A 25749-nucleotide genomic window follows, 5' to 3' on the forward strand; every position below is an offset into this window, starting at 1 on the left:
ATGTGCCAATAAGCATCCATCAGATCTATGGAGGTTTTCTGGATGCCTGGTATGATGAGTCTTGTGGTTGCCATCCTGAACACCCAGTGTCTGATGAACTTGTTAAGAAGCTTGAAGTTTCTGCATAGAGCCATTCTTCTTCAGCCCTATATACAAAGAATAAAACACAGGCTAAATTTTGTTTCCTGAGTTGGTGCCTTTCTGTCATTACTAATTTTCTGTACGTAGTCCTTTGTTTCCTGCATGTTTTGTTGTTTCTCTCTGCTCTTTAAGGTGGGAGACTTGGTAAGAATTTGTCCCCTGGTCTTGCTTTGAATTTCAGTGAATAGCTTATTCAGACTCTTGCAGGATCCTGGGACATGTGTATTTGCCCTTATTCAGACTGTTTCCAACACACTGCTGGTATCTTTGGTATATGTCCTAAGGAGCCCAAGTATCTCCTTACTTACATCATGCTCAAAACATACTACAGATTTTAATTCCTGGAGGTAAAGATGCCTAACTCCATTTGTCCGGGTGGCAGGGACTACTTGTCTAAAACCAATCTTACATTGTGCAATTTTACGTTATTCGTTATTCCCATGCTAGGGACTGTTAGCAGCCACTCACCACCTCCTCCTCCTCCTCCGCCCTCATCTACACATTTTAAGACAAAAGAGGCATAGGGCATTTTCTGTGCTTGCACAGAAAAAAAGCAAATCCAAATAAAATATTTGCATCCCTTTTCAGGAAATCTCATTCAAAGAGCCCCTATAGAGAGGGTGGCAAGTGCAAAGCAACCGCAAGAGGGACAATATATAGCTCACAGATGCTGGATAATGGACAATTGTTGGTGGTTTAACATATGCTTTCAATCAACCGAACTGACTGCATAGGAGCCAAACTTCACTTGAGTTTGCTTTGCTGCCTGTCAGGCACCATTTCTTTCTAAATAACTACATGCCGTTTTTCTCTGTGTGCTATTTTTCTGTCTTTCTCCCTCCTCTTTCTTTCAGCCAACATTGCTTTCATTTCTGTGATTTCCTCTATTATTCAGCTAAGTCTTCCTTCTCTTAACCAAGCTGACGCCTCTGAATCATCTCTGTACACCCCCATTTCTCCTCTTTCTGTCTCTTTCTTCCACTCCCCTTTTCTTCCCCCCCCCCGCACCCGCGTCCCCCCACATTCTCCTTTTATTGCCTGCTTTCCTCCTGCCTGTCTTGGCTCTGGCATGCTCTAGGTGGCTCTTTGGGTGCGTGAGCTAGACGGTCTCCTCGACACACAGTCTCTTTGTAACTAGGAGAGGCTACTGATCCTTCAGCCAGCTCTCACAGCATCCCCCACCTCTTTGCAGTACCAGCCAAAGCCACTGAGATAGAGAGATAAGAAAGCAGCAGAATCTGAGCTCAGATGATGAGGAGAATACAGCTTGTTAAAGAGATACATCCTTCAACCCAGGCTGGCTTCTCCATCTCTCCGATTGCTAATATGGAAAGCAGCAGGAGTGGCTGTGTTGTAGACCCACCTCGCTTTTCTCTGAAGCAAATCAAGTTCCACGGACTTCACCAGGTCTTCTCAGTGCACCTGTCCTGCCCACACCGTGCCTTTTGGCTGATGGCTATCCTGGCTTCCATGGCCTTGCTGTTGACCTGGTCATCCAACCGCGTCCATTATCTGCTTTCTTGGCCTGTTCACACCAAGCTGCATATCCTCTACTCCCCCAACCTGACCTTCCCCGCTGTCACCCTCTGCAACAACAACCTGGTGCTGCTACGTCGTATGAGTCGAGCGGATCTCCACCTCAGTGGCTACTGGCTTGGTCTCCTCAACAAAAACTTGCAGCCAGCACCTGCTGTGCAGACCCTCTTGTGGGACCCCCAGTGGCTCTGGTTGGGGAACCTGCTGGACTTCTCCCATTATCTGCCCCCCTTGCCACCACAGGAGCAATCCACACAGCGTTTGCTGGACCGGCTGGGCCACCAGCTCGAGGAAATGCTGCTCTCCTGCCACTTTCAGGGTGAGCGCTGTGGCCCCCACAACTTCACCACTGTAAGTCAGGATGGGGAAAGGGGACTCTTGGTGAGAACAACAGACAACTGTTGGGTCCTGCAGTTGCAAAGCTACTATTTCAGCAGACTGTTGGAAGTATTGGCATAAGGCAATCAATCGGGGGCCATTTTTAATTTTGGGGGAGGAGGCAAGGGCTGCAGTGGTCTGGCACAATGCAAGGTTGTGGGGTCATGCATGTAATGGGTAGGGACAGCTAGTTAACTTTTTCACTGGTTTTAGAGAAAGTCTGGGCAAATGAGCCTCTCATTGATCTTATGAGCCAAGGTGGCGCAGTGGTTAGAATGCAGTACTGCAGACTACTTCTGCTGACTGCCGGCTGTCTGCAATTTGGGAGTTCGAATCTCACCAGGCTCAAGGTTGACTCAGCCTTCCATCCTTCCGAGGTGGGTAAAATGAGGACCCAGATTGTTGGGGCCAATATGCTGACTCTGTAAAGTGTTATAGAGAGGGCTGTAAACCACTGTGAAGCAGTATATAAGTGCTATTGCTATTGCTTTTCTAGACTAATAAATTAAGCAGGTTTGGCCAATAGTTTAGAATGCAACCTCTCAGTGAATAGCAAGGCTGGGAAATCACAACCAAATCCTTTAAAAAGACAAATGGCCAACCACTTCCATACTGTACTATTGTCAAAACAAAATGCTTAGTTGTATTCACGTAGACACTAGGAACCAGGCTCATCTCAAAAGCTAAAAGTTTGGGAATTTTCTTTTTTTTAAAAAACTATGCTCAGTTGATTTCCAGTTGTGTGGTTTCTGTTTCAGAATGACAGAAAATAAGCCCTTTATTCTCAGGATGTGTGGGACTTAAGAAAGAAGAGGGTTGCACTTGTATTGCATTTGGCTAACAATTGGGTTAACTTAGATGAAAAAGGAAAATAATTTAGCCTGCTCCCTTGACGATAGAGCAAGAAAGAGAAGTGGTTTCTGAAATTTAAACGAGTATATAAAATAATAACTTTGCTTCTTTGAGCCACGTTGTTTCTCTCATTTTGATGCATCCAGTGGAAAGGGTCAGAAGTGTATGTGTTTTGGTCCTTTTTGTGTCTTCTGTTTCATTCTGCTCTCAGTGAAATTGGAATGTGTATAAAAATAGGTACCTTTGGAATTTCAACGTGTATTTCTTTGAGATGTGAACAAAAGTAATGAAAACATGCAGCCAGTGGCTGGTCAATTGTGGGCCAGCATGTCTTTTAAGTACTAGGCATTTGGAACTTATATATTAATATTTTGGACAGCATTTTGGCCTTTACCACTTTAGCTACATACTGGCTACCTGGCTTGGCTATCCTTCTATACATTTCAGTGTTGTTACTTTCTCTAGTTCCAACCAGGAATTCCAATTCATTTCTAATTCTGAAATTGAGAAGCAGAATGCAATGGGCAAAATGAATAAAAATTCATAGAGTTGAATAGTGAACCTTCAACTGAGGAAGTTGATGGCAATTTAATGGAGCAACAAAGAGAAAGGGATTGTAGCATAGAGATAAGATTGACCAGTGAAGTTATAGTAGGCTTCATGATATAGACTTCATACACATTGTAAAACCAGGAATGTTATTGTTCAAATTGTCCATGAAACCTAGCCAAATATGGCAGTTTCCTGCTGCAGATGTTCACTCTCGAATTTCTGGAGTTCTGTGGGGGAGATTGATTGACAGTGATGAGAAAGATTATAATTACACAGTAGATTAGAAAGCCTGAAGGTAGCTATGACTAAAACAGACCATAACTCCCCTAGCACTAGGAACATAGACAGTTGTGGCTTGTTCTAAAGCAAAACTAGAGGATCACAAGGGAAGGAGAACCTGATGAGACTTGTCACTGATTCACACATCCAAGTACTTTTAGCAGGCCTGAATCTTGTGATTGTGGTACAGTCGGCCACAGATTAAAGGAATGCATATCATTCCCCATCGATAATTTGCCGATCGAAAATATGAATCATTTGAACTATTAAATATTGTATCTGAGTATTTTTGCTGCCTGGTTTAAAAATGCATTTCAGTGTATTTATGTAGATTGTGTTTTTGAAGTTGAACTGTGGTCTAAATATATTCTACTCTTTTCCATTCCTGTTCTTTTCTTTCAGCGTAGAAAATGACATTAGCTTTGATGTTCTCCTGTTCTGCTTGCCATCTAAAAAACTTTCATCCTCTTTATCATCTATATAGGCTGCCCTGAATCTTCTTGTCTCTTCCTTCCAACAGAGTTATTTTAACTTGTCCTAGTTGCAGTTCAGGCGAATGTCAGGCAGGCAAACAAATATGCTATGACCTTCACAGTTTCCTAGAACATTTTCATACCGTTAAGTCTTCAAGCTTAGTCTCCAGATGCCACTGCCATGTTTCTTAATTCCTTTCTCAAACTTCCTCTTCTACACCATCTTGTTTCTTCTCCCCAGGAAACAGATAATGATTTCCTGTGGAATTCGCCTCCTCTGGTCAGTCCAAGCTGTTGATTCTGGCCCTACTCTTGGCTCTCCCATAGAGAAAAAGACTCTCCCTAAATGAATAAAACAAATCTTGGACTCCGTCAGGAGACTAAATTGGGTGAATCAACAGCTTCAGTGAATAAAGAGAATGAAAACAAAGGCTCAAATAAAGAGAAAGGCAAGCATAATGCTAACCACAGGAGTGAGCTGAGCAGGTGGCTCAGCAACCTACGCGAACAAAATAACAGAAGCTCAAACAAAAGAAAGGTGAGGGGAAAAAAGCTTTCCCCAAACCACAGCTCGGCTCAGACCTCATAGCTCAGGGATGTCAAACTCTATTTCATTGAGGGCCACATCAGGGTTGTGTTTGACCTCGGGGTGGCAGAGGGGGGCGTGGGCAACTTGACATCATTCATCGAGGCTCCGTTTTCAGCCGCGATGGCCCTTTGTCAGTGAAAACAGGAGGTCAGTCCTTTGCTGTTTCCAGGGTGGGCCCGCAGGCCAGATTGAAGCACCCTGCAGGCTGGATCCAGCCCGCGGGCCTAGAGTTTGACATCCCTGTCATAGCTGACGGGTCTAACAGTCACCCAACCACATTTCTCAGTTTGCTCTTTTTTATTACATACAGATCCTTCTTGCCCAAGGAGTTTCTGAGATCATATTATCTACCTACCCCCAAGTCACAATCTTTTATAGCAGTAGGCTAAGGACAAGCCAAAGTTATTCCTCAAGTTAAAATTATGACCCCTCCCCAAAAGGTACACAGAACTGTAACACCTTTTCCCCGCTTTCCATTTTTCAGCAAATATAATAGCTGAAGGAAAAGCAACTAATCCTTTTGAAATACTGTAAGCTACTTTTTCATTGATGCTGCAATCCTAAGTACATAACATGACATATGAGACATAAGAGCCAAGGCAAACTTCTCCTTGAGATGCTGTCTAACTGGGATATCTTCTTTTTCATTGCATTCACCTTTACAGAAATTTTAATTGAGCCTTCTTAAGAAGGAAAATCTTTTTTTTCCCTTACTGGTTATCCTAAAAGCATAACAAACAAACAAAATTATAGCAGAATGCTTTCCAAAAATGCAGCAGTCGCTAGCTAGCAGTTAATTCAATAATTATTAATAATTAAATGATTAATTTAAATATTTTCTATAATTCATGCATCATTCATAACTATGCCATAATTTAGACTTCTAATGTACAAGTACACATTTTCCTAAATAACTGAAAATACAGCATGGTCTTTTATTAATTACTGCTTTGCATGATATGTGACCTGTGCAGGGAATGGGGTCTTTGAGGGGATCATGGGAGAATATTAGATTTTGTTTGCCTGAAACCCAGAGGTTAGCATTTGTGTAGAGAAAGATCCTACTACCAAAATTGTGGCTATCTAAATGTTCATTAATAAGGAGGAGTATAAATTGTGGGGGTCCTTGGTGCTTCCTACATTTTGCTTGTTTTCTTGCAGATGTTTCATTGCCAAACTAGCACTGATGTTGTTATTTAGTTTGCTAGTGAAATGTCCTCAAGAAAACAGCCAAGCTCAGAGAGCAGCAAGGACCCCATAGTTCAACCCTGGGCTACAAATATTTTCTTCTATAAATTACCTGAATCTTTTTGTCTTTGTAGGAATCTTAGTAACTATCAATACTTGCTTTCTATCCTTGACTCAAGAACAATACCAGAGACAAGGAAATTGTGGGATTCTAAAATCAAGTGCAATTGCATACATAGTACAGCTCACTACCCTGTTTCCCCCAAAATAAGACACCCCTGATAATAAGCCCAATCGGGCTTTTGAGCACATGGCAGTAAGGTCAAGCGCTTATTTCAGGGTTCAAAAAAATATAAGACAGGGTCTTATTTTCGGGGAAACATGGTATTTCCTAAAACCTCAGTAGATTTAAAGTACTGGCTAATTCTGCAGAGCAGAAACCTGAAATATGTAAAAAAAAAAAAAAAAAAGAAGAAGAAGAAGACTGAGTTAGTTGAATTACTTATCTATCACATGTAGTTACCAAGATCTTACCAATTTGAGGACTGCACATACCAAATGTGAGAACAAAGTCTCCAAATTGGAAGGACACTTAGACACATTCCCTCTTCCCTTATTTTTTCAATCAGACTTTTTTTCCATCTGTTCAATCGTGTCTGATTCTTAGAGTCTGCTTGACAAGTCCCTGAAGTTTTATTGGCAAAGATTTCAGAGTGGTTTGCTATTGCCTCCTTCCTAGGGCTGAGAGAAAGTGATTGGCGCAAGGTCACCCAGCTGGCTTTGTGCCTAAGGCAGAACTAGAACTCCCAGTCCCCTGGTTTCCAGCCTGCCTGCCTGCCTTAAGCATTACACCAAGCAGGCTTTCTATGGAGACATACTTAATATAAGTACTCTGTAGAACTCGGCAGAAGGAAAAGGCAATTATGACACACATATACAGATAAATAGACAGACTCTGCATGTATGGCGGTATGGGGGGAGGGCAGAAAAGACACCTTGCATATTTCCTTCGTGGCTTTATGCAGAATGGCCTGAACATGTCTGTGTCTGAATTTTATTCTTTCAAGAATTTGGCTCAAACATGCCAACAAGGCAGAAACAAGAGTACCCAGATGTGCCTACAAATATTTTAAGCTTTCCTCGAGTAGCAGTTGCCAAATGTTATTCCTTAGGCTATTTGTTATATGAATTGCTTGGCAGGGACTTTTATTTGGCCACCTGTAAAAGATGAGTTACCCAGCAGCAGATGAGTGTAAATGCCAGCAGGGCAGAGTCTGTCCTTTAATGGAAGATGCAACCAGTGAATACACTCAGCAGAGCCAGTATTTGTTCCCTTTCACTGTGATCTGCTGTTCTTATTGTTATTGTTCATACTGAAGGAAGTAAGACCACCACTGGGCTTAAGAGAATTCATCAGAGATAGTTAGCTTCCTGAGTCGTAAAGCAAATGAATCCTGCCAGCTGTTTCTATGCACAGCACTTTTTAACCTCTAATCCAGCATATTCCTTATGCCTAACAAGCAAATGGATATAATTTTTCACTAACCTGTTTCTTTGGTTCTCAACTGTTTCCCATTGGTCATTTATTCATAGTGGAACTGACTGGCTCCAAAGTAGGAGGAACTGGGAAAGGGAGGAAGGTGAGTCCCTAAGGTGGTATCCAGGTTGCCAGTGTGCCCTCAGACATCTCTTCCTTTGCTCATTGCTTCAGATGAATTGGCATTTTAAAAAGAATAATATTTTTAAAGGGAGCTGGCAACAAGGTACTGCAGAGGAAAGAGTTGGGCCCCATCCCAACATTATTTTTATTTCCAGGTATCCCTACAGAGACCATGTTTTCTTGGGGGGTGGGGGGTGGGGGAATAAAGGCAAATTTGAAAAGGAGACAAATCTGAAAGAGGTTTGTAAGGATAAAAAAAATATTAAATTGATTATGTTTCTAAATTTGCCTTACAAAGGAAAATTCAAGTGTAAAACCAAGAAATGCATAATAATAAAAATATCTAAAACCAAACAGAATATTATCAATTTGTTTTTAAAAGACAATTCAAGTTTCATATTTTTTTTACCTGAATGTGAAAGATTGTGCATTAAGTGGTACCATTTGTGTGATAAAAGTTAAATAGCCAAATTAAAGGACAAAATGAGTTTTTTAAAAAAATAAATAAATCTAAAGCACAGCTTTCAGGAAAGCAAAGACTGTCCTGTATAGTAAAGAACCTATATATGGTCACTGAGAGCATGCTGGCTTAGGAATTCTGGGAGTTGAAGTCCACAAGTCATACAACGGCCATGGTTCCCAACCTGTCCGAGCAAATCAATGCATGTGGTTAACCATTTTGGAACTGGCCAAGCCTCTCCCCCAGCAGCCATTTTGCAAGAGTGCTGCAACATGTTCCCAAGTTCCAGATGTGCCCACCAGGCCCAAAGAGTACACTTATTACACTTGTTGAAAGACACAATGTGACAATGTTGTAAGTTATGCTCTGGCTTGCTCTTGGTTAGCAAGGCTAGGAGAGCCCACTGGCCTCCAGACGAAGTGTCAGGCTCCTATCCTAACCCTACTTTTTCTCCTCCACAGGTTTTCACCCGCTACGGAAAGTGCTACACCTTCAATTCTGGCCAGTCTGACAAGCCACCCCTCATCACCATGAAAGGGGGCACCGGCAATGGCTTGGAGATCATGCTGGACATTCAACAGGATGAATACCTTCCGGTCTGGGGAGAGACAGGTAAAAGTGCTTTCTCCTTTCCTATCCCTGCATCAGTTCCTCATTTCTCCTCATGGCAGAATCCCTCATGTATAGTTCTGCACTGCCCATCCTTAGGCAGCCTCAATTTGCCAAAACCCCCTCCCCTCCTCCCAAGTCTCCCTCCAGTCAATCATTTCCTAGACTTGCACAACCACCCGACACCCTCATTTTGCCTTTCCTTATTCGGCCTCCCCCTCTTCAGTCCTGTCCTACTCACCATAGCAACCAGCTTAGCAATGCCAACCAGGTAGCTGCCTCTTATCCAGAAATAGCATTTTGTTCTGTTAAGGGAGAAATGTGTTCTTCAAACTGCAGGAGGGGGTGAAGCCAGAGTCCCCAATCAAAGGTCATCCAGAGTCCCTAATCAAAAGGTCATCAAGAAACATGTTTGCATTTCTAGCTGGCTTTACATTTCTAGGGAGAAGGGGAGAGAAAGAGGGCCATATGGGCTCTGCCTGGTTTTGACAAAAATGCTATTAATATCCCTGGATGTGTGCCTGGATTGAATCTCGACCTTTGCGTTAATGGGGAGGAAGACTGGTTTCTGTGAGTCTTTGGGTATTTTGATTCGTCAGTCAATCAGTCCTAAAACTGCTGCATAATAGATCAAGGGGGAGCAACGTGCTGCCAAAAACATCTCTTTTGGTATTTACCAGCCTCCCCTTTCTGCTCGATTTTAATATTTTAACACATCCTTTAGTTTAAAGAAATTTATGGAAAGCTGGCATGCTTGCAAAGGGAAACCTCAATTTCTAAATCATCTTTATTTATTAGAAGGCCTCTGGGCTTCCTTAGACAATGAAAACAGGAGGGGGGGGGATTATAGCCCAATGTTTTACTTGAAAGCATGCCCAGCTGCTCAGAAAAACAACAACAAAGGGTTAAGTCTAGAGGAAAATTCAGGCTGCAAGTTCCTCCATTTGCTGGTAAATAAATGTCTGTAATCAATTTCACCTATCCTGGCACTCATTTTGTGACAACACCTAAAAGAGGCTCCCAAAAGGCCCAGAAAGGTTGTTAATCCCTAACCCAGGGGAAACTATGGCAGGTGTGTGTTGAGAAGATCGGGAGAACCTGCTCTCCATGCCCCTGTAGCTTCAACATCGTGCTTCCCCTTGATGCATGGATGTCCCTGGGATGTCCCTCTTGATGTCCCTGGGGATTGGAGGGCCACCTCACTTGCTCTTGCCATGCTTCCTATCTCTCTTGTGCCATAGATGAGACATCCTTTGAAGCTGGGATTAAAGTGCAGATCCACAGCCAGGATGAGCCACCCTTCATTGACCAGCTGGGATTTGGAGTGGCACCTGGCTTCCAAACGTTTGTGAGCTGCCAAGAGCAGCGGGTAAGTTGAAGACACATTTGCTTCATTTAAAACGTCTTCTTGTATCCATCCTAAAGAGCAGGAATGGTTTTGTGATTAAGGCACTAGGCTAGGACCAGGAGCACCCGGGTTCATATCCACCCTCGGCCATGGAAGCTGACTGAATTATTTTCAGCCACTCAGTGTTTCTCAGCAAAACCTACCTTGCAAGTTACGTTTATTGAATAAAACATGTTTTATTCCTATTTTATCACGGCTAAAAATTGAAAGTGGTATTATGTATGCTGCCTTGGGTTTCCGAAAGAAAAGGAGGATAATGAGTGAATGTAAATTGTTGCAAGGAAGAAAAAAAAAAACAGAAGTGTCCCACAATGCTTTTTCTTCCATTCTCCTTTGAAAAGAATGGCTTAGATTGAAACATCCCTGGAATCTGAACCAGGAATCCAGGCTGAGGTCAAATGGCTAGTGCTACTGAGTAGCAGGCTTTGACTTCAGAGTTGTATTGTTGTCTACACTGGGATATGCTATTGGTAATATTATTGTATGTGTTTATTGCTGCCTTGTTTCATTTTTAAACTCTACTGAGTCCATATATATGACGACATCATTACGGGCCAAATGGAGCTCTTCTTTTTGTCTTAGGAAAGATTAAGGAGATATTGACCTTCTCATTCTATTCTCTGTTGCTCAGCTTATCTACCTTCCCCCACCTTGGGGTGACTGCAAGTCAGTGACAGTGGAGTCTGAATTCTATGACACCTATAGCATCACTGCTTGCCGCATAGATTGTGAAACCCGCTACTTGGTGGAGAACTGCAACTGTCGTATGGTGCATATGCCTGGTAAGAAGGAAGGACAGTTCTGAAGGGAAGCTAAGGACCAGAGTCCATAACCGTTGCAATTTTTTTTAAAAAAAATCATCTTCTTATTGAGTCCTTTGCAAGATGAAGGGCTGGTTTATGGGATATACTCTGGAATATGCTCACTATTTTGATATTTAAATCTAAGAGCTGCGGTGGCGCAGTGGTTAGAGTGCAGTACTGCAGGCTACTTCTGCTGATCACCAGCTGCCAGCAGTTTGGCAGATCAAATCTTACCAGGCTCAAGGTTGAGTCAGCCTTCCATCCTTCCAAAGTCGGTAAAATGAGGACCCAGATTGTTGGGGGAAATATGCTGGCTCTGTAAAGCTCTTAGAGAGAGCTGTAAAGCACTATGAAGTGGTATATAAGTCTAAGTGCTATTGCTATTGCTAAATGGTGGGCTAGCATGCCACATTTACTTGTGTAACAACAGGTTGCCTATGTTAATGCCTGCAGAACCCAAAGATGAAACTGGATTAGATATCTCCTCTAAAGTGGTCTCCAGAATGAATCAGGAATACAGAGGACAACTGCATGGCTGTAATAAATGCAAAGGATCTGCAGAACCAAAAATCTAATGTTCCTCAGTTGGATTTCTCCCCCAGTTTTGTATTCTCCAGAATCACTACTCTATATTCAAAATAGTAATAAAAAAGGTTCAGCCCCTTGAAGTTAAGATTCAGTTTGAAGCATGAGGTGGGGATGGGGGATGGGAAATGAATATTGACAGTTAAGTGTAGTCGCATTACGAGATACCAGTACATCTCAACCAGATGCTGTGCTGAAACTCTGCATAGGCTAATAATTGTCTGCCCAGCTTCAGTCCAATTCTTCACCACGTCAGCTGACTGCTGATAGTGCTGGACAGCTCCTCTTGCAGACTGAAGCAGAGAGAGCTAGTGCCAACTCTCAAACACCCAGCAAACACCACATTCCAGAATTCCAACCATGTCAACTGTTTCAGTTTAATAAGCAAGCAGGAAATGAGAATCAGACGGAGTCATAAAAGCACAAGTTTTATAGTGTAGTAGAAGATCCCAGAAACTACCAGGGGAAGTGCTCGTTAAGGCTTGTTAACACTTTACAACTACTGGATTACGCCCTAAGAGAAAGAAAAAGTTTTAAATGGAAGCGGCCAGGAAAAGAATTTGGTTCTGATTTTAATTAAAATCTGGTCTTTATACTGTGTGGAAAAAAGTTGAATTGTTGTCCTGATAGCTGGATAAATACAAAGTAGCTGAAATATGGCTGACAACAGGACTGAATCAGCAAATTCCCAAGCCGTGACTGTCCAGGTTTTTCAAGAACTTTTAGACTTTTTTACTTCAGCCCTGCTGAATACAATTGAAAGGGCTTTTTCAAAAAATAGCTTGGGAAATTATAAGCAGGAAATTATTCAGAAGAATTTGTCTTTGGAAGATCAGGAAATGGACAGGATTAAGAGATTGGCTGGTACAGCTGAAACAAAGGTTTTGTTGGTCGTTTCCATTCCAATGATAGAAAAGCAACAAATGGTTTCTTTATTGCAAGCTGACAATCTTTATGGCAACAAATTTTGGCTATATGGACAAAGAAGAAATGGATTGAACGATTATACAAACCAGAAAAGACGAGATGAGGATTCTAAGTTAGAAAATCTGACTTCAAGAAGAGAGCGAGCCTTTCAGAAACATCAACCTCAAATCACCATTTTAAAAGTTTCCAAAATAAAACTGGGGGGATTGTTGAAAGAATTTATTAAAAAAGAGGATTGGAAAAAATACAAAAAGAAATGAAGAACAGAAGATTAAGAAAGATATTCTCCTGTGGACTTTGAAATTGGCAACGGGCAAATATGTGTTTTAATGGTATTATAAGATTTTTAAAATGTTTAACATAAGGTTATATTATTCTACAAGATATATGAGATAAATTGTATAAGCTTTTAGGATGTCTAACTCTTTGAAGCGAAGAGGATCGCTTAAACTCAGAATTTTATTGTAAACTGATAATTAGTTTTGGATAGTTAAGGGTTGTTCTTTTAAAAAGTTAGAGGTATTAAGACGGTTAATTGAAAAAATGAAAGATACCTTTCTATAGATTCTGAAATTTATATTTGGTAAATAAGTGTTTTAAAGGAATTAAGAGATTTTAATGCTTAACATTAGATTATATTATTTTAAAAGATATATGAGCTAAAATGTGTAAGATTTTAAGTTGGGAATTTTTTTTTTTTTCTGGTATAGAAATGGAATTTATTCATGATTTTTATTGTTTGTAAGACTGCTAAAGTATCGGATTATGCATTAAGAAAAAGGTTTTTTTTTTCTTTTTTTTTTCTATATAAGTTGGAAGAATGAATTTAATTTAATTGGTATTGAGAATTTATAAAAGGGAGGTTGTTGAATTGGAGCAAAGGGAGTTAAAGAACATGTGGGAGTTTTGAATTTTATAATTTGTTAGTTTATTTTAGCATATGTTTGTCAGACGCTATACCCTGTTTTTGCTCTGGGAAGTCAGGGGTGTGGTGGGGAGAGGGGATAAGGGAGGGGGGGAAGTGATGAATAGATAAATGTTTTAGCATAAGAAAGTGTATTCTAGGATATAGGAGTTGCTCAGATACTAAAGGAGGAAAATATTTCACAGCAAAGAAGTTAGAAAGGAGAGAGGAGGAGGGGGTAGGAAGAGGAGAGGGAGGGAGAGGAATGAAAGAAAGGAGAGGAGGAAGGGAAGGGAAGGGGACAGGAGTAGGAGTGAAGGCGAGAAGGGGGAAAAGAAGAGAGAAGTGGGGGAAAGGGAAAGGAAGTAGGATGAGGTGGGAGAAGAGGGAGGAGGGAAGAGGAGGGAGGGATGGGAAAGAAAGGAGGAGGAGAAGGTTTGTTGTGGAATGAGGGAAGAAGGAGAAGAGCAACTCCGAATATAATTAAAATGTTTTATTTTAATGCTTTCTTTAAGGGAAACATGTATATGGAGGATCTCTTATGTATAAGAAAATGTATAATTTATGTGGGGAAGGGGAAGGGTGGGGGGGAGAAAACTGTATTTCTTATAAAACTTTTTAATAAAAAAAAAAAAAAAAAAAAAAGAAGATCCCAGTTCCTCACCTGGGAAAAAAGGAGTCCCTGTGGATTTTACTCTGCTAGCCGTTGCCGACTATAGGGGGTGGTGCTCATCTCCATTTCAAGGCCACTGACAGTCCAAAAATGTTTCTGCATTTTGTGGCCAGCATGATGTCACCGAGCAGTAGTTCCTCCCCACCGAAGTAGTGCCTATTTATCGACTCACATTTGTATACTTTCAAACTACTAGGTGGGCAGGAACTAGGCAAATTACATATTGAAAGTATTCCAAAATCCCTCCCCCAAGGACCCTAGCTGAATGTCCAATCCCCAACTCCCCAAGGTGTCATGTGAGGTGCAATTACAGATGGTGCCATCTATCTGGTATGCCAGAACGGTTGACTTTGACTGGCTATCAGCACTCCCTTCAGCTGCGCTGAAGACGGTGAGAATATTCCTCCCTTCTATGAGACATCTCCACCAGCACACTTTCCCCCTTCCAAATACTCATACCTCCCCCCTCCCGTTACTATGGCAGCCTACAGCAAGTAAGCATCATAGAGGCTGACAGGTGCTCATCCCGTTGCATGATTCTCAGGTCTCGAACCTGAGCTGTCGGCTTTCCAACTGATAAGCCCAGCATCTTAACTTCTAGCCATAGCACTGCCCAATCATCAACTGGGCCTCCAGTTTAAAAAGTTTCAGGTAGCAGCAGTAGGATTACTGTTGCAATCGAAAACAATATTGCACTAGATGAACCAATATAAGAATGTGCCATATAGCAATAGCACTCAGACTTATATACCACAGTGGGTTTACAGCCCTCTCTAGGCAGTTTACAGCGTCAGCATATTGCCCCCAACAATCTAGGTCCTCACTTTACCGACCTCGGAAGGATGGAAGGCTGAGTCAACCTTGAGCCAGTCAGAATTGGTAGTCAGCAGAAGTATGTTAATCTGCATAATATATTCAGCTGTGGAATTAACCGTTGTAGGTTTTCAATTCTTTAGATGTTTATGATGGTGATGATGATATATATATATATATACCACCTTTCCTCTTATAGGAACCAAGGGCAATATACAAAAAAATATGAAACAATTTTCTGCGGCTGCTTCTAAGCCATTTTACTACATTGCCTTCTTCATACGAGAAAAGCTGGCAAATCAGCATCATATAGCTGATTTCACAACATCTAATAAACAGTCCAATTTGGTGCATGATGACATAATTAAGCTCAAATTAAACCACCTGTAAATGGGGAAAAAATGCCAGAGTCATATGAGCATTCTTAAGAAAAGCTGAAATAAATGCTCTCATTATTTATTTATTTTTATTTATTTTTATTTTAATTAGATTTATATGCCGCCCTTCTCCGGAGACTCAGGGCGGCTTACAATGCGTTAAGCAATAGCCTTCATTCTTTTGTATATTTTTATACAAAGTCAGCTTATTGCCCCCACAAACTGGGTCCTCATTTCACCTACCTTAGAAAGGATGGAAGGCTGAGTCAACCTTGAGCCTTGGAGAGATTCGAACCAGCAGAAATTGCAGGCAGCTGTGTTAATGACAGGGTGCACTAAGCCACTGTACTATCAAGGCTCATTACACGGGTTAGCTTTTTCCAAACGACTGGTTTCCAGGTAATCCACCACAATTTCCACCACTGCTCTCCCAGAAGAATATGCTAATTTATATGATAATATCTAGTCTATGTGGTCTATGCTATATACTTAAATAGCTCTTAGAAGTATCACAGTGGCGCAATAAACTACCCTTAGAATGAGGGTGCAACTTTGTCAATACATGAATATTTTCATTTATTTTCAAAGTAATTACCAAAATTGCCCCAAAGCAATGGAAGTAAGATGTTTTACAGTTGCTGAAAATATTCTTTAAAAGTGCTTCTTATTATATGGTTCATCTCTAATTATGACTTCCCCTAATTGAGCCACTCCCGTTTTCTAGTTCTAAGGCATGCTATAACAGATGCCAGGGCTCTTTCAACCACTTCACCTTCACCTGTAAAGAGTCTTTCTTGTTAATCAGAATACCTCTTCCAGATATGTAATTAGCATAATCCTAACAAGGAAGTGAGTTAATTCTTTTAATCAGCTCCATCTCCTAGGGAAGAGTAGGCAGAATAGCACAGACAAATGATGAGAAAATGGGGGATGAGTATTTTTCAGATTACAGATCAAACCTGATTAGAAATTGATATAGTATCATTATTTAGGATAGATGATAAACAAGACATGGATTAATGCAGGGGTTTGAATTCAATTTTGCTTGCATAATGCGACACTGTGTTCAGCTTCAGTGTAGGTTCTGACTAATGAGGTTGCCTTAAAATGCAAAGAAAATAAAGCCAATGGCAATATCTTCATTAAGTGTACCATTTTTAATTGGATACTTTGTTTGCACAATGTATTAACACAATATTTGCTCTCTATAGAAAAATTGAGGACCAGTTTCTATAATCAGAGCAATTAAGCTCTAAAGCAGGGGTGTCAAACTCGATTTCATTGAGGGCCGCATCAGGGTTATGTTCAGGGGTGAAATCCAGCAGGTTTTGACAGATTCTGGAGAACCGGTAGCAGAAATTTTGAGCAGTCCGGACAACCAGCAAATACCACCTCTGGCTGGCCTCAGAGTGGGGTGGGAATGGGGATTTTGCAGTATCCTTCTCCAGCCACTCCCACCAAGCCACATCCACAGAACCGGTAGTAAAAAAAAAATTGGATTTCACCACTGTTTCAGGTGGCTGGGATGGGCATGGCCAGCTCGACATCACTCATGTCAGGGGCATCTGTGGTAGCCCAGATGCTATGCCAACGTGGCCCTCCGGAGCTCTGTTTTCACTGGCAGAGGCACCATGGACCAGTCCTTTGCTTTTTCCATGGCAGCTCCGCGGGCCAGATCTAAGCACCCTATGGGCTGGATTCAAATCATGGACCTTGAGTCTGACACCCCTGCTCTAAAGCTTTCCCTGGATTATTTTAGGTAGGGCATCTAGTATTAGAATACAATCCTTAAGAAGGAAAATATTTTCCCTTTTTAAAGCATGAGGATGGATAGCACTAAAATTATATTTTCTTCTGCTTGGGTCCCCCCCCCTGCACCCCCCATATCTAGAATATAGGAAACAGGAATAATATCACTACAGGTAGACCTCGCTTAATAATCGCACCGTTTGGTGATGGTTGAAAGTTACGATGGTGCTGAAAAAGCAACTTTACGACCAGCCCTTGTACTTAGGACTGTCACAATTCCTCTGGCAGTCATGTGATCGAGATTTCTGCACTTTGCAACTGTTGCAGAGTCCTGCGGTCACGCGATCACCATCTGCATGCTTGACGGTTAATAGCTGCTCGCATTAAAGCATAACATCACTTTATGTTCTTTTGCAGGTGATGCTCCGTATTGCACCCCCGAACAGTACAAAGAATGTGCAGATCCAGCCCTTGGTAAGGACCAATAGACATCACCTCTCAAGTCTCTTAAAATGAGATGTTATGAAGTGCATTTGGTATTTTGTTATTCAAAATCATTGTGACTCTTCCTTTCCTTTGGGGTCTCCAGACTTCTTGGTGGAGCGAGACAATGATTATTGTGTATGTGAGATGCCTTGCAACGTCACACGCTACGGTAAAGAGCTGTCCATGGTGAAGATCCCCAGCAAGGCCTCAGCCAAGTACTTGGCCAAGAAATACAACAAGAGTGAACAGTACATTGGGTGAGTTTCTTTTCCTGGCTGAGTTTTGCCCTTGCATCCAACCCATCTATTATCGTATTTTTCAGAGTATAAGACGCACCTTCCCCCCCCCCCCAAAAAGAGGCTGAAAATTTGGGTGCGTCTTATACTCCGAGTGTAGCTTTTTCAAAGCTTTTTTTCAGCCCTAACGAGGCGCTAGCGGAGTGATCTCCCCGTGCTTTGCCTGCTTTTCTCATTGCTGCTTCCTCTCAGCTGTACCTTAGAAGTTGTCCTTTATCCCCAAGCAGGGGATAAAAAAACAGCAAACTAATGTGCTGAAGCTGACTAGACTAAGGATGCTAACCAGATGAATACCTGGTAGGCAGATTTTTTTTTCCTATTTTCTTCCCCAAAAACTAAGCTGCATCTTATCCTCCGAAAAATACAGTACCCTTTTTCTGCACTTCCCCTTCCTGTCCCTCACTAACTGGCCAAAACAGAAACTAAAAAGACAGCAGCATCCACCATCAGGGCAAAGCTGTAGGTATTGTCAGAGATAACCCAGAGATTTAGAACCGAGAGACAGCTTTGGAAAGAAGCAGATGAGGAAAGAGCCATGCATTGAAGAAGGCACCATTTGGCTCTTCCTTCCTATTAAAAACAATTCTCTTAGCAAGTGGAAGCACTCCAGGAGAACATTTCTTCCTTTCCCAGTTGGTGAACCCAGGCATTTGAGTACTCACATTGTGTCCAGTTGCACCCCTTCCGGGATCAGGAGTCCCTGTGCTCAATCGTTCAAACTCTGATCATCTCACACTTGGACTACTGCAATGCACTCTACATGGGGCTACCCTTGAAGAGCATTCAGAAGCTACAACTAGTGTAGAGTGTGGTGGCGTGGGCAATCTCCAGAGCTCTTAAGAGTGAGCCATATTATGCAACTATTCTGTGAGCTGCACTGATGGTCAGTCTGCTTCCAGGTGCAATTCAAGGTGTCGGTGATCACCTTTGAAGCCTGCATGGCATGGGTTCAGGTTATACGAGGAACTGCCTCATCCCAATAGGACTAGGCCCGACTCACCCATGCTGGCAGAGGGGGCATGCTGCAAACCCCATTGGTTAAGGAATTCTGGCTGGAAGGGTCCAGAAGAGCCTTCTCTGCTGTGGCTCCTGCCCTTTGGAACATCTTGTCCCCCAAAGTTAGATATGCTCTCACCCTCCCAGCCTTCCACAAAAGACTGAAAACCCGGTTCTGCCAGATGACTTGGGGCCCCCGAGGGGAAGCATCACACTGGAGGTGGTTGATGGACCAATATAAGATCCCCTCTCCTGCACACCTTGCCCCCCTCCCTCCCCATCTTTAATTAGTAATAGCGTTTTTATTGTTATTAATAATATTTCTCATGGTTTTAGTGTTTTAATGTTGTACGCTGCCCAGAATCACCATCCTTACATATAATTGCATTTTATTGTTATTAGTAATATTTGTCATGGTTTTATTTTTTTTTAATGTTGTAATCTGCCCAGAGCAGTGAGATGTGCGGCAAATAAATTTAATAGATAAAAGATTAGATAGACAGATAGACAAATAGACAGACAGATGATAGATGATAGATAGCTGAGAGAGAGAAATGATGGATCGATCGATGGATCGATCAATCGATGGACAAACTGATAGAAACAAAGAAAGACAGATAGGTCTCCCATCTCTTCTGGAGCCAATTCTGTTCTTCTGAGGAAATGTTCCACATATCCTGTGATGATTCCACAAACAGCTGCAACCATCATTTGTCTCTTTAGGTGTAGACATGTGAGTGTGTGTATCTGTTCTCACTTCTACAACTATGGGTGCTTGTTTTGCCGAGTTGGTCATTAGCCAAAATTCCAAACATCAGCATAGGGTCTACTTACAGAATTCTTTGGTGGACAGATTTTAAAGTTTGGATCCCTTTTACTTCCCTTCATCTTATGCAGGGAGAACATCCTCGTTCTGGACATTTTCTTTGAGGCTTTGAACTATGAAACTATTGAGCAGAAGAAAGCATATGAAGTAGCTGGACTGCTGGGTGAGATCATTTTTTTTTCTGACTGCCAGTTGGAGCAGATCCTGTAAATGCCAGACTTCCAGGACAGGGGTGACCTTTGGGGCTGACTTCAATGTAATGTAAAATCTCCCATGTTCCCCCTTTCCCTTCAATGTGGGTTGGCATAATTGGGGATTACCCAGAGATGGAAGTTATTCCACTTAAGAAACATGCCAAGATTGGGATTGGGATGCATCTAAAGACCTGACATGCGTCTTCCTGTCTCTCCCATGCAGGTGACATTGGGGGACAGATGGGACTGTTTATTGGGGCCAGTTTACTGACTGTGCTTGAGCTTTTTGACTATGCCTATGAGGTGAGTTTTGGTCACTGTTAACATGAGGGAAAGGAACACAACGTATGGCTTATAAGGAGGTATCCAGTAAACATATGTTGTAATTCAGTTCTGAAACAAACTTTTAGTTCTCTTCAATTAAGAAAAAAGTTTTAAGTTTTAGCAATAAACTGAGTCAATAGGAAAGTAATTCATCACATTCCACTGAAATACACCATTTTCAGAATTTGACTTCTATGTAGGAGTCACCTAAAGCTCATTTCAATGTGGTAATTATGTTACAGCTCAGTCATATGGAATTTTATTCACTGACATACTGTGTCAGTAATCCCAATTAATAGTTCCCAATGATGAACCTTTCCTCTTGTTCAATCTCTAGGTTATTAAGTTCCACCTCTGTCGCCGTGACAAGTGTGAGAAGAAACACAAAGGGAACAACAGTGACAAGGGTGTTGCCCTGAGCCTGGATGATGTGAAGCGCCATGTAAGTGTCTACACCTCATAATGTAGTACATTCCCTTGTCCTCTGCCAAGTGGATGGCCTGGCTACACTCTCGAGGATCGCGGAGTTTGTATCATTTTAATTGTGCCAAACTCTCTCAACCAATAAAGAATCTACAGTTTAGTGAAGCAGTTGAGATTTCTGTATTAGCTATCCTGACCATCACTATTGCCCTCTGGTAGAATTACACTTCTCATAATACCATACAATAAGGAATCCAATTCTATTTATTTATATCTACAATATTAATTAAATATTAGGTTAACTTTGCTAGGTCCTTAAATTTCAAGGTAAACAATCTTACAAATAAATTCGGTAAATGAGCAGAAGCCATTTAAAAGCTCAATTATCAATTCAGCTACTCTACACCTGTCCATGCTGCTTTGTGGTGGCTTACCATGGCTAAGGATTTCTCCCCATCATTATCTATTCAGCCCCTTAACTTTTTACTCAATCACTTTGAAACCTAGCAACAACCATTTTCTTTACTTCATTTAGCACATATTTATTTTTGGCAGGACAAATCTGTCTTTAGGTATAGCATGTCAAAAATGCAACAGTTTAGGAGGTTGTATTCTAGCTGTGTTGCTATCCCAGGGCATGACAGAAAAGCCAGATTGTTACAGCTTTACAGTCTCAAGAGAGTTGGAGCCATGTGGACCTCAGGAGGAATGCAGCTACCAAGAAGGCAAATTTCCTGGGTCCTACAAGATAGTACTAGCAATATCAGACTTATATACTGCTTCACAGTGCTTTACAGCCCTCTCTAAGAGGTTTACAGAGTCAGCCTATTGTGCCCAACAGTCTGGGTCCTGATTTTACTGACCTCGGAAGGAGGGAGGGCTGAATCAACCTTGAGCCAGTCAGACTTGAACTCCTGGCAGTGGGCAGAGTTGACCTGCAATACTGCATTCTAACCACTGCACCACCACCCCTCTTAGTGACACTGCTATACAAGTATCCAAAGCCTTTATTACCTTTATCTATAAAATTTGAGGCAGGCTACTCATATTGTTCATGGAAATTTACATTAGCCTCCTCTAAGAATGGACTACCACAACTTCTCCTATAATGTGCACTGCAAGAGTTGAAGTCTACTTGCAATATCAGATTTCTAACTATGATGTAAAAACCCTTTCGTCCTGCCATCTTGTCATCATGACCAGCACCAGTATCCAATGAATTGGGCCAAGTGGTGCAAAAAAAGTCCAATTAGGGGGCAGTGATATGATTCCTAGTTCATGTAGAAGCGTTAGTAGAGACAGGAAGCTATCTGCAGCAAAGTATCATATCTTCTTGGGCTACTTTAATGAAACAAGACCAGTCTCTCGAAGTCTTCTATGACAGATGATGAGGACTACCTTGGGAGATGCCCTTTATTCCGAGTCTGATTACGTTCCAGAAGTTTAGCTGGTTTTTTTTTTCAATTCCTAAACCATCTCCTCCTCCATGGCACTGAGTCTCTTGAACCCACAAATCCTGGACCTAGGGTCCCATTTATCAATGTTTCTTGTTTACCATGCTACTTTCATGTCCATTCTGTTTATGTTCCTTTTTGCTTTTCCTCTCCACCTTTCCAGAATCCATGTGAGAATATCCGAGGCCATCCAGCAGGCATGACATACGCAGCCAACATCCTACCTCACCACCCAGCCCGAGGAACTTTTGAGGATTTTACCTGTTAACTGACAACTGGATGTACAACTAACACTACCAAAGGGAAGGGGCCATGCTGAGCAGCTTTGGCCCAGCCCAGCCCGTGGACCTGCCAACCTTTTGCAGGGCCTCTATCTCAGACTACTGGGGAGGCAGCAGAATCCAGCCTCTCCTCATCCATCCGCCCCAGGCCAATGCAGCGATACGCACATGGAGCCAGCTGGACAGAGGTGAGGCTCAGCTGCCAGATCCACTCCAGTTTCTGCTCATTCCAATGACGCCCTTGAACTTTAAACGTAACGGAAGTGCTGCTGGAAGAACCCCCCCCCCCCCCCGCAGTATCCAATGGAGGTGAGGGCACAGCCTTCTCCGGTCCACAAACACTGAAGTCTTAACTGTGTGTCTCTCCTTCTGTATCTGTCATGCTCCCTACCCACAGCAAGCCTTGTGTGGCAGTGGTCATTGTGTGCAAAGCCCCCCCCCTCTCTCTCTCTTTTAATCCGAATGCCAAGAAGAACCTACAGGAACAGATAGACCCAGACTGTTTCTGTGGCATTCTGTTTGTAGAGGCTACTTATCTATCAAAAGGAAGTGCTGCTTCAGTTCTCTTCCCTTCTCCCTTCTAACTGTGCACTGTGGGGAGGCCAACAGTCATAGCCTTCACTGGAGCAAGACTGCAACTGAACTGAGAGAGCCACTTCCATAGGATGTGCCGTCATCTGCTCATCTCATCCAACTGGCAGCTTCTCATTTGACCTGGCCTGGACTCTGCTCTTCTTTGAGCCCTTGCCTATTCCATCCATCATCCCAGTCCTCCCATGAGAAAGGCAGGTAGCAAAGCTGTTCCAAAGGTTACAACGTTCGCATGATGAGCTGCCTGGGCCCCTTCTGTGCATGTTATTAGGAAAGATGTGACAATTCTTAAGTAGTGAGGTTCAGAGACAAGTCTGCCATTTCGCAGGAATTCTCCATAATGTACAAAAGAGATTGTTTCCAAAGAAGTCATGGTTCAGGGTCTGTAGCTGCTAATAGGAGAAGAAAGCAATGCACCTGTCTCTTGATTTGAGCTTCCTTCTTTATTTCCCATGGTACCAGGGCAACATCTAGGGTATTCCTTGCAGGCAGAAATAACGTGCCAACATTACTTTGGCTGGCAGAAGCTTAGCGCTCGCTTTAGCAAGAAAAAACAGAAGGGACTTTTAGGGCAATGATAAGAGTAGCTTGTTTTAGTACACGGTGGAAACGACATTGTCCTTTAGTTTTTAAGGGCAGAAATAGTCCCTTATCACCGTCAGCCAAGATTTCGTAGGTAAGGATTAAGACGCCACTCTGAGACATACACAGAGGGTCTCCAGACAAAATGCATACAAATGATGCAAGGCATTTCTTTATTATGCATCATCAGCATACCGGCAAAATAAAAGAACAGTTATGGGAAGATGTTTCTCTGGAATATATTTTCAAGTCAGACTCCCTGTTTTCTCCTAAAGAAACTTCAAAGTCCTATTTTATAACACTCACTATTACAACCCAGCCACAGTCAACTAGTTAGTGTTTCAGCCATTTAGCCCTGATACCCTCAAGCCAAGATGAATGGTTTGCATTGGGAAGGAGCATTTGCAGGCTGGGAATGATGGTGGGCATTCCAGTAAAGCCATGGGTCAGGGAGGGTGGCATGAGTTCCCTTTTTTGTAGCAATTGCTTTTGTCTTAAGTCTCCTATACAACCTGTCCATAGTGCCTGATACTTCTCCACCTGAGAAAGGCAGAGCAGAATGGAGGTTTGATTTCCCTCCCCCTCCCCACCCCAATTCCCGAATAGCCACCATTTCAATCCATATTAAGAAGAGCCTGGGTGTGTGGTCCTGTGATGGTAGGCCACACAGCCTACTCAAGAGACTGACATCACCATCAGTGAAGGGTTGTCTAACATTTGCTTCTCCAAAAATGAACTGACATGACCTTGTCTTGTAAGTGTTCCACTTACTGTATTCCAAGCCATCCTGGTGAAAAGCCTTTTGGAATTTTATAATAGGCTATAGTTTGATAAGAATGAGAATCAGAAACAGCAGTGTCTTCCTCACCGTAACCTTTAAAATTTGCTTCTGGTAGCGATGTGGTTAATATATTTTTTTCTCCACTGTTAATTCAGCCACTCTCCAAGGAGCCCAAATCAACAGAGCTGTCCAAACTGTGATAAACACCCACTGGAATCCGGACAGGCTAAGTTTGGGGAGAAATCTTTTTTTTAAAAAAATCAGAAAAGCCTGGATTATCTGGGATCATCTGTACTGATGTACTGATGCATGTTCAGCCTTGCTAAGTAACAGGAGATAAGGTCTACACTTTCTCTGTGCTTCATGAGCTTACAAGTATAAAGAGAAATGGGAAACAAATGACCTTTTGATTACATTAAGGGAATTAATGCCAAGAACCAAGGAAGAAATAAGCTTCTGTGTATCTCGAGGTGTCCATTCACAACACCAAAGGATCCTGATGGCGCTTGGACTTCCCACCCTCTCTGCCATATAAACAAACTGTATTTAAACTGCCTCTAAGACTCAAAGCTGCCAGATGGGGAGAAACCCATGGACACTGGGTTCCCCCCCTCCCCCACTTTTAGAGGAACTCATCCCCTTCAGCCTGGGTCACACACATGGCATCTAGTGCCTGCCCTAGTCTTTGGCACATCCAGTCTCCTTTTCTTAATATTATTAACTTAGACCTGTTTCATGTGCAGCACCCAGGGCCAAAGTTCTCCTTATCTTTAAGAGCTTTTGCAATACAATTGCTCTTTTTTTAAGCTTTATTTTACTTGGATCCTGATCATTCCAGAATTGAATGTATTTGTTCATTGGGTGGGCTGTTGTGTAACAGATTTCCCAAAGATATTATAATCTGCCACGGCCAATTTTTTCCCCACAAAACTTTTTAAAGTGTTCTTTGCCCAAAAGCATTTTGTTTATTCTGCGGTTTTTATTGGCGTCATTGTATTTTACTGCTTGAAAACTTTTGAAGATAGGGCTTACATTTTGACCTTCTGTCTCCATTTGTCTATCCATTTTTACTATTTCATGCTCATGTTATATTTCTTATATATAAAATATGATTATATACAGTATATACATATATATATATACACACAGACACGTGTGTATATGTATATATAAATACATATACACACTCAAACACATACCTGCACATATATGTCATGTCTATGTATATATTCATTCAGTAGCATCAAAAGCCTTGATATTGTGCCATTATAACTTTTTTCCAAACTACCAATCTCTGAATGCCTTCAAATGTATAAAATGTTGAATTCTCTCTGGTATATGTACTATGTACACATTTTCATAGGAAGCACAACAAGAAGAAAAACGCATTGTATATCAAAACTTGCTCCTCTAACAATGATATAAAGGACAAAACCAACCCCTGGAGACTCAGCCTTTTCCTCTTTCACTTTTCTACAATTTTTCTTTTTCTTTCTCTCTCTCTCTCTTTTTTTCTTCGTGTTTTGATATCTTCCAACGTAGGAACATCTAGAAGAGAG

The 25749-nt window shown here is 41.9% G+C and overlaps 1 protein-coding gene across 4 annotated transcripts in view; it reads left to right on the forward strand.

Moving 5' to 3' along the window:
- Window positions 1–23632, forward strand: part of ASIC1 (acid sensing ion channel subunit 1) — a 235953-nt gene extending 212321 nt beyond the window's left edge. For 2 of the 4 annotated variants that reach the window (XM_034412423.3, XM_034412421.3), the window contains 9 exons: window positions 8570–8720; window positions 9959–10086; window positions 10757–10907; window positions 17374–17430; window positions 17546–17699; window positions 19632–19723; window positions 19978–20057; window positions 20416–20520; window positions 22119–22347. In XM_034412423.3, coding sequence (XP_034268314.2) covers window positions 8570–8720; window positions 9959–10086; window positions 10757–10907; window positions 17374–17430; window positions 17546–17699; window positions 19632–19723; window positions 19978–20057; window positions 20416–20520; window positions 22119–22223 — 1023 coding nt within the window. In that variant the 3' untranslated portion in view covers window positions 22224–22347. Of the gene's footprint in view, window positions 1–897; window positions 2029–8569; window positions 8721–9958; window positions 10087–10756; window positions 10908–17373; window positions 17431–17545; window positions 17700–19631; window positions 19724–19977; window positions 20058–20415; window positions 20521–22118 lie in introns of those variants that run through there. The other 2 variants (XM_034412422.3, XM_087886932.1) reach the window with 2 other exon arrangements.
- The last annotated feature ends 2117 nt before the right edge of the window (window positions 23633–25749 follow it).

The sequence above is a fragment of the Pantherophis guttatus genome, chromosome 2 (genome assembly GCF_059756535.1).
Source record: "Pantherophis guttatus breed Tessera chromosome 2, ASM5975653v1, whole genome shotgun sequence".
NCBI lineage: Eukaryota > Metazoa > Chordata > Lepidosauria > Squamata > Colubridae > Pantherophis > Pantherophis guttatus.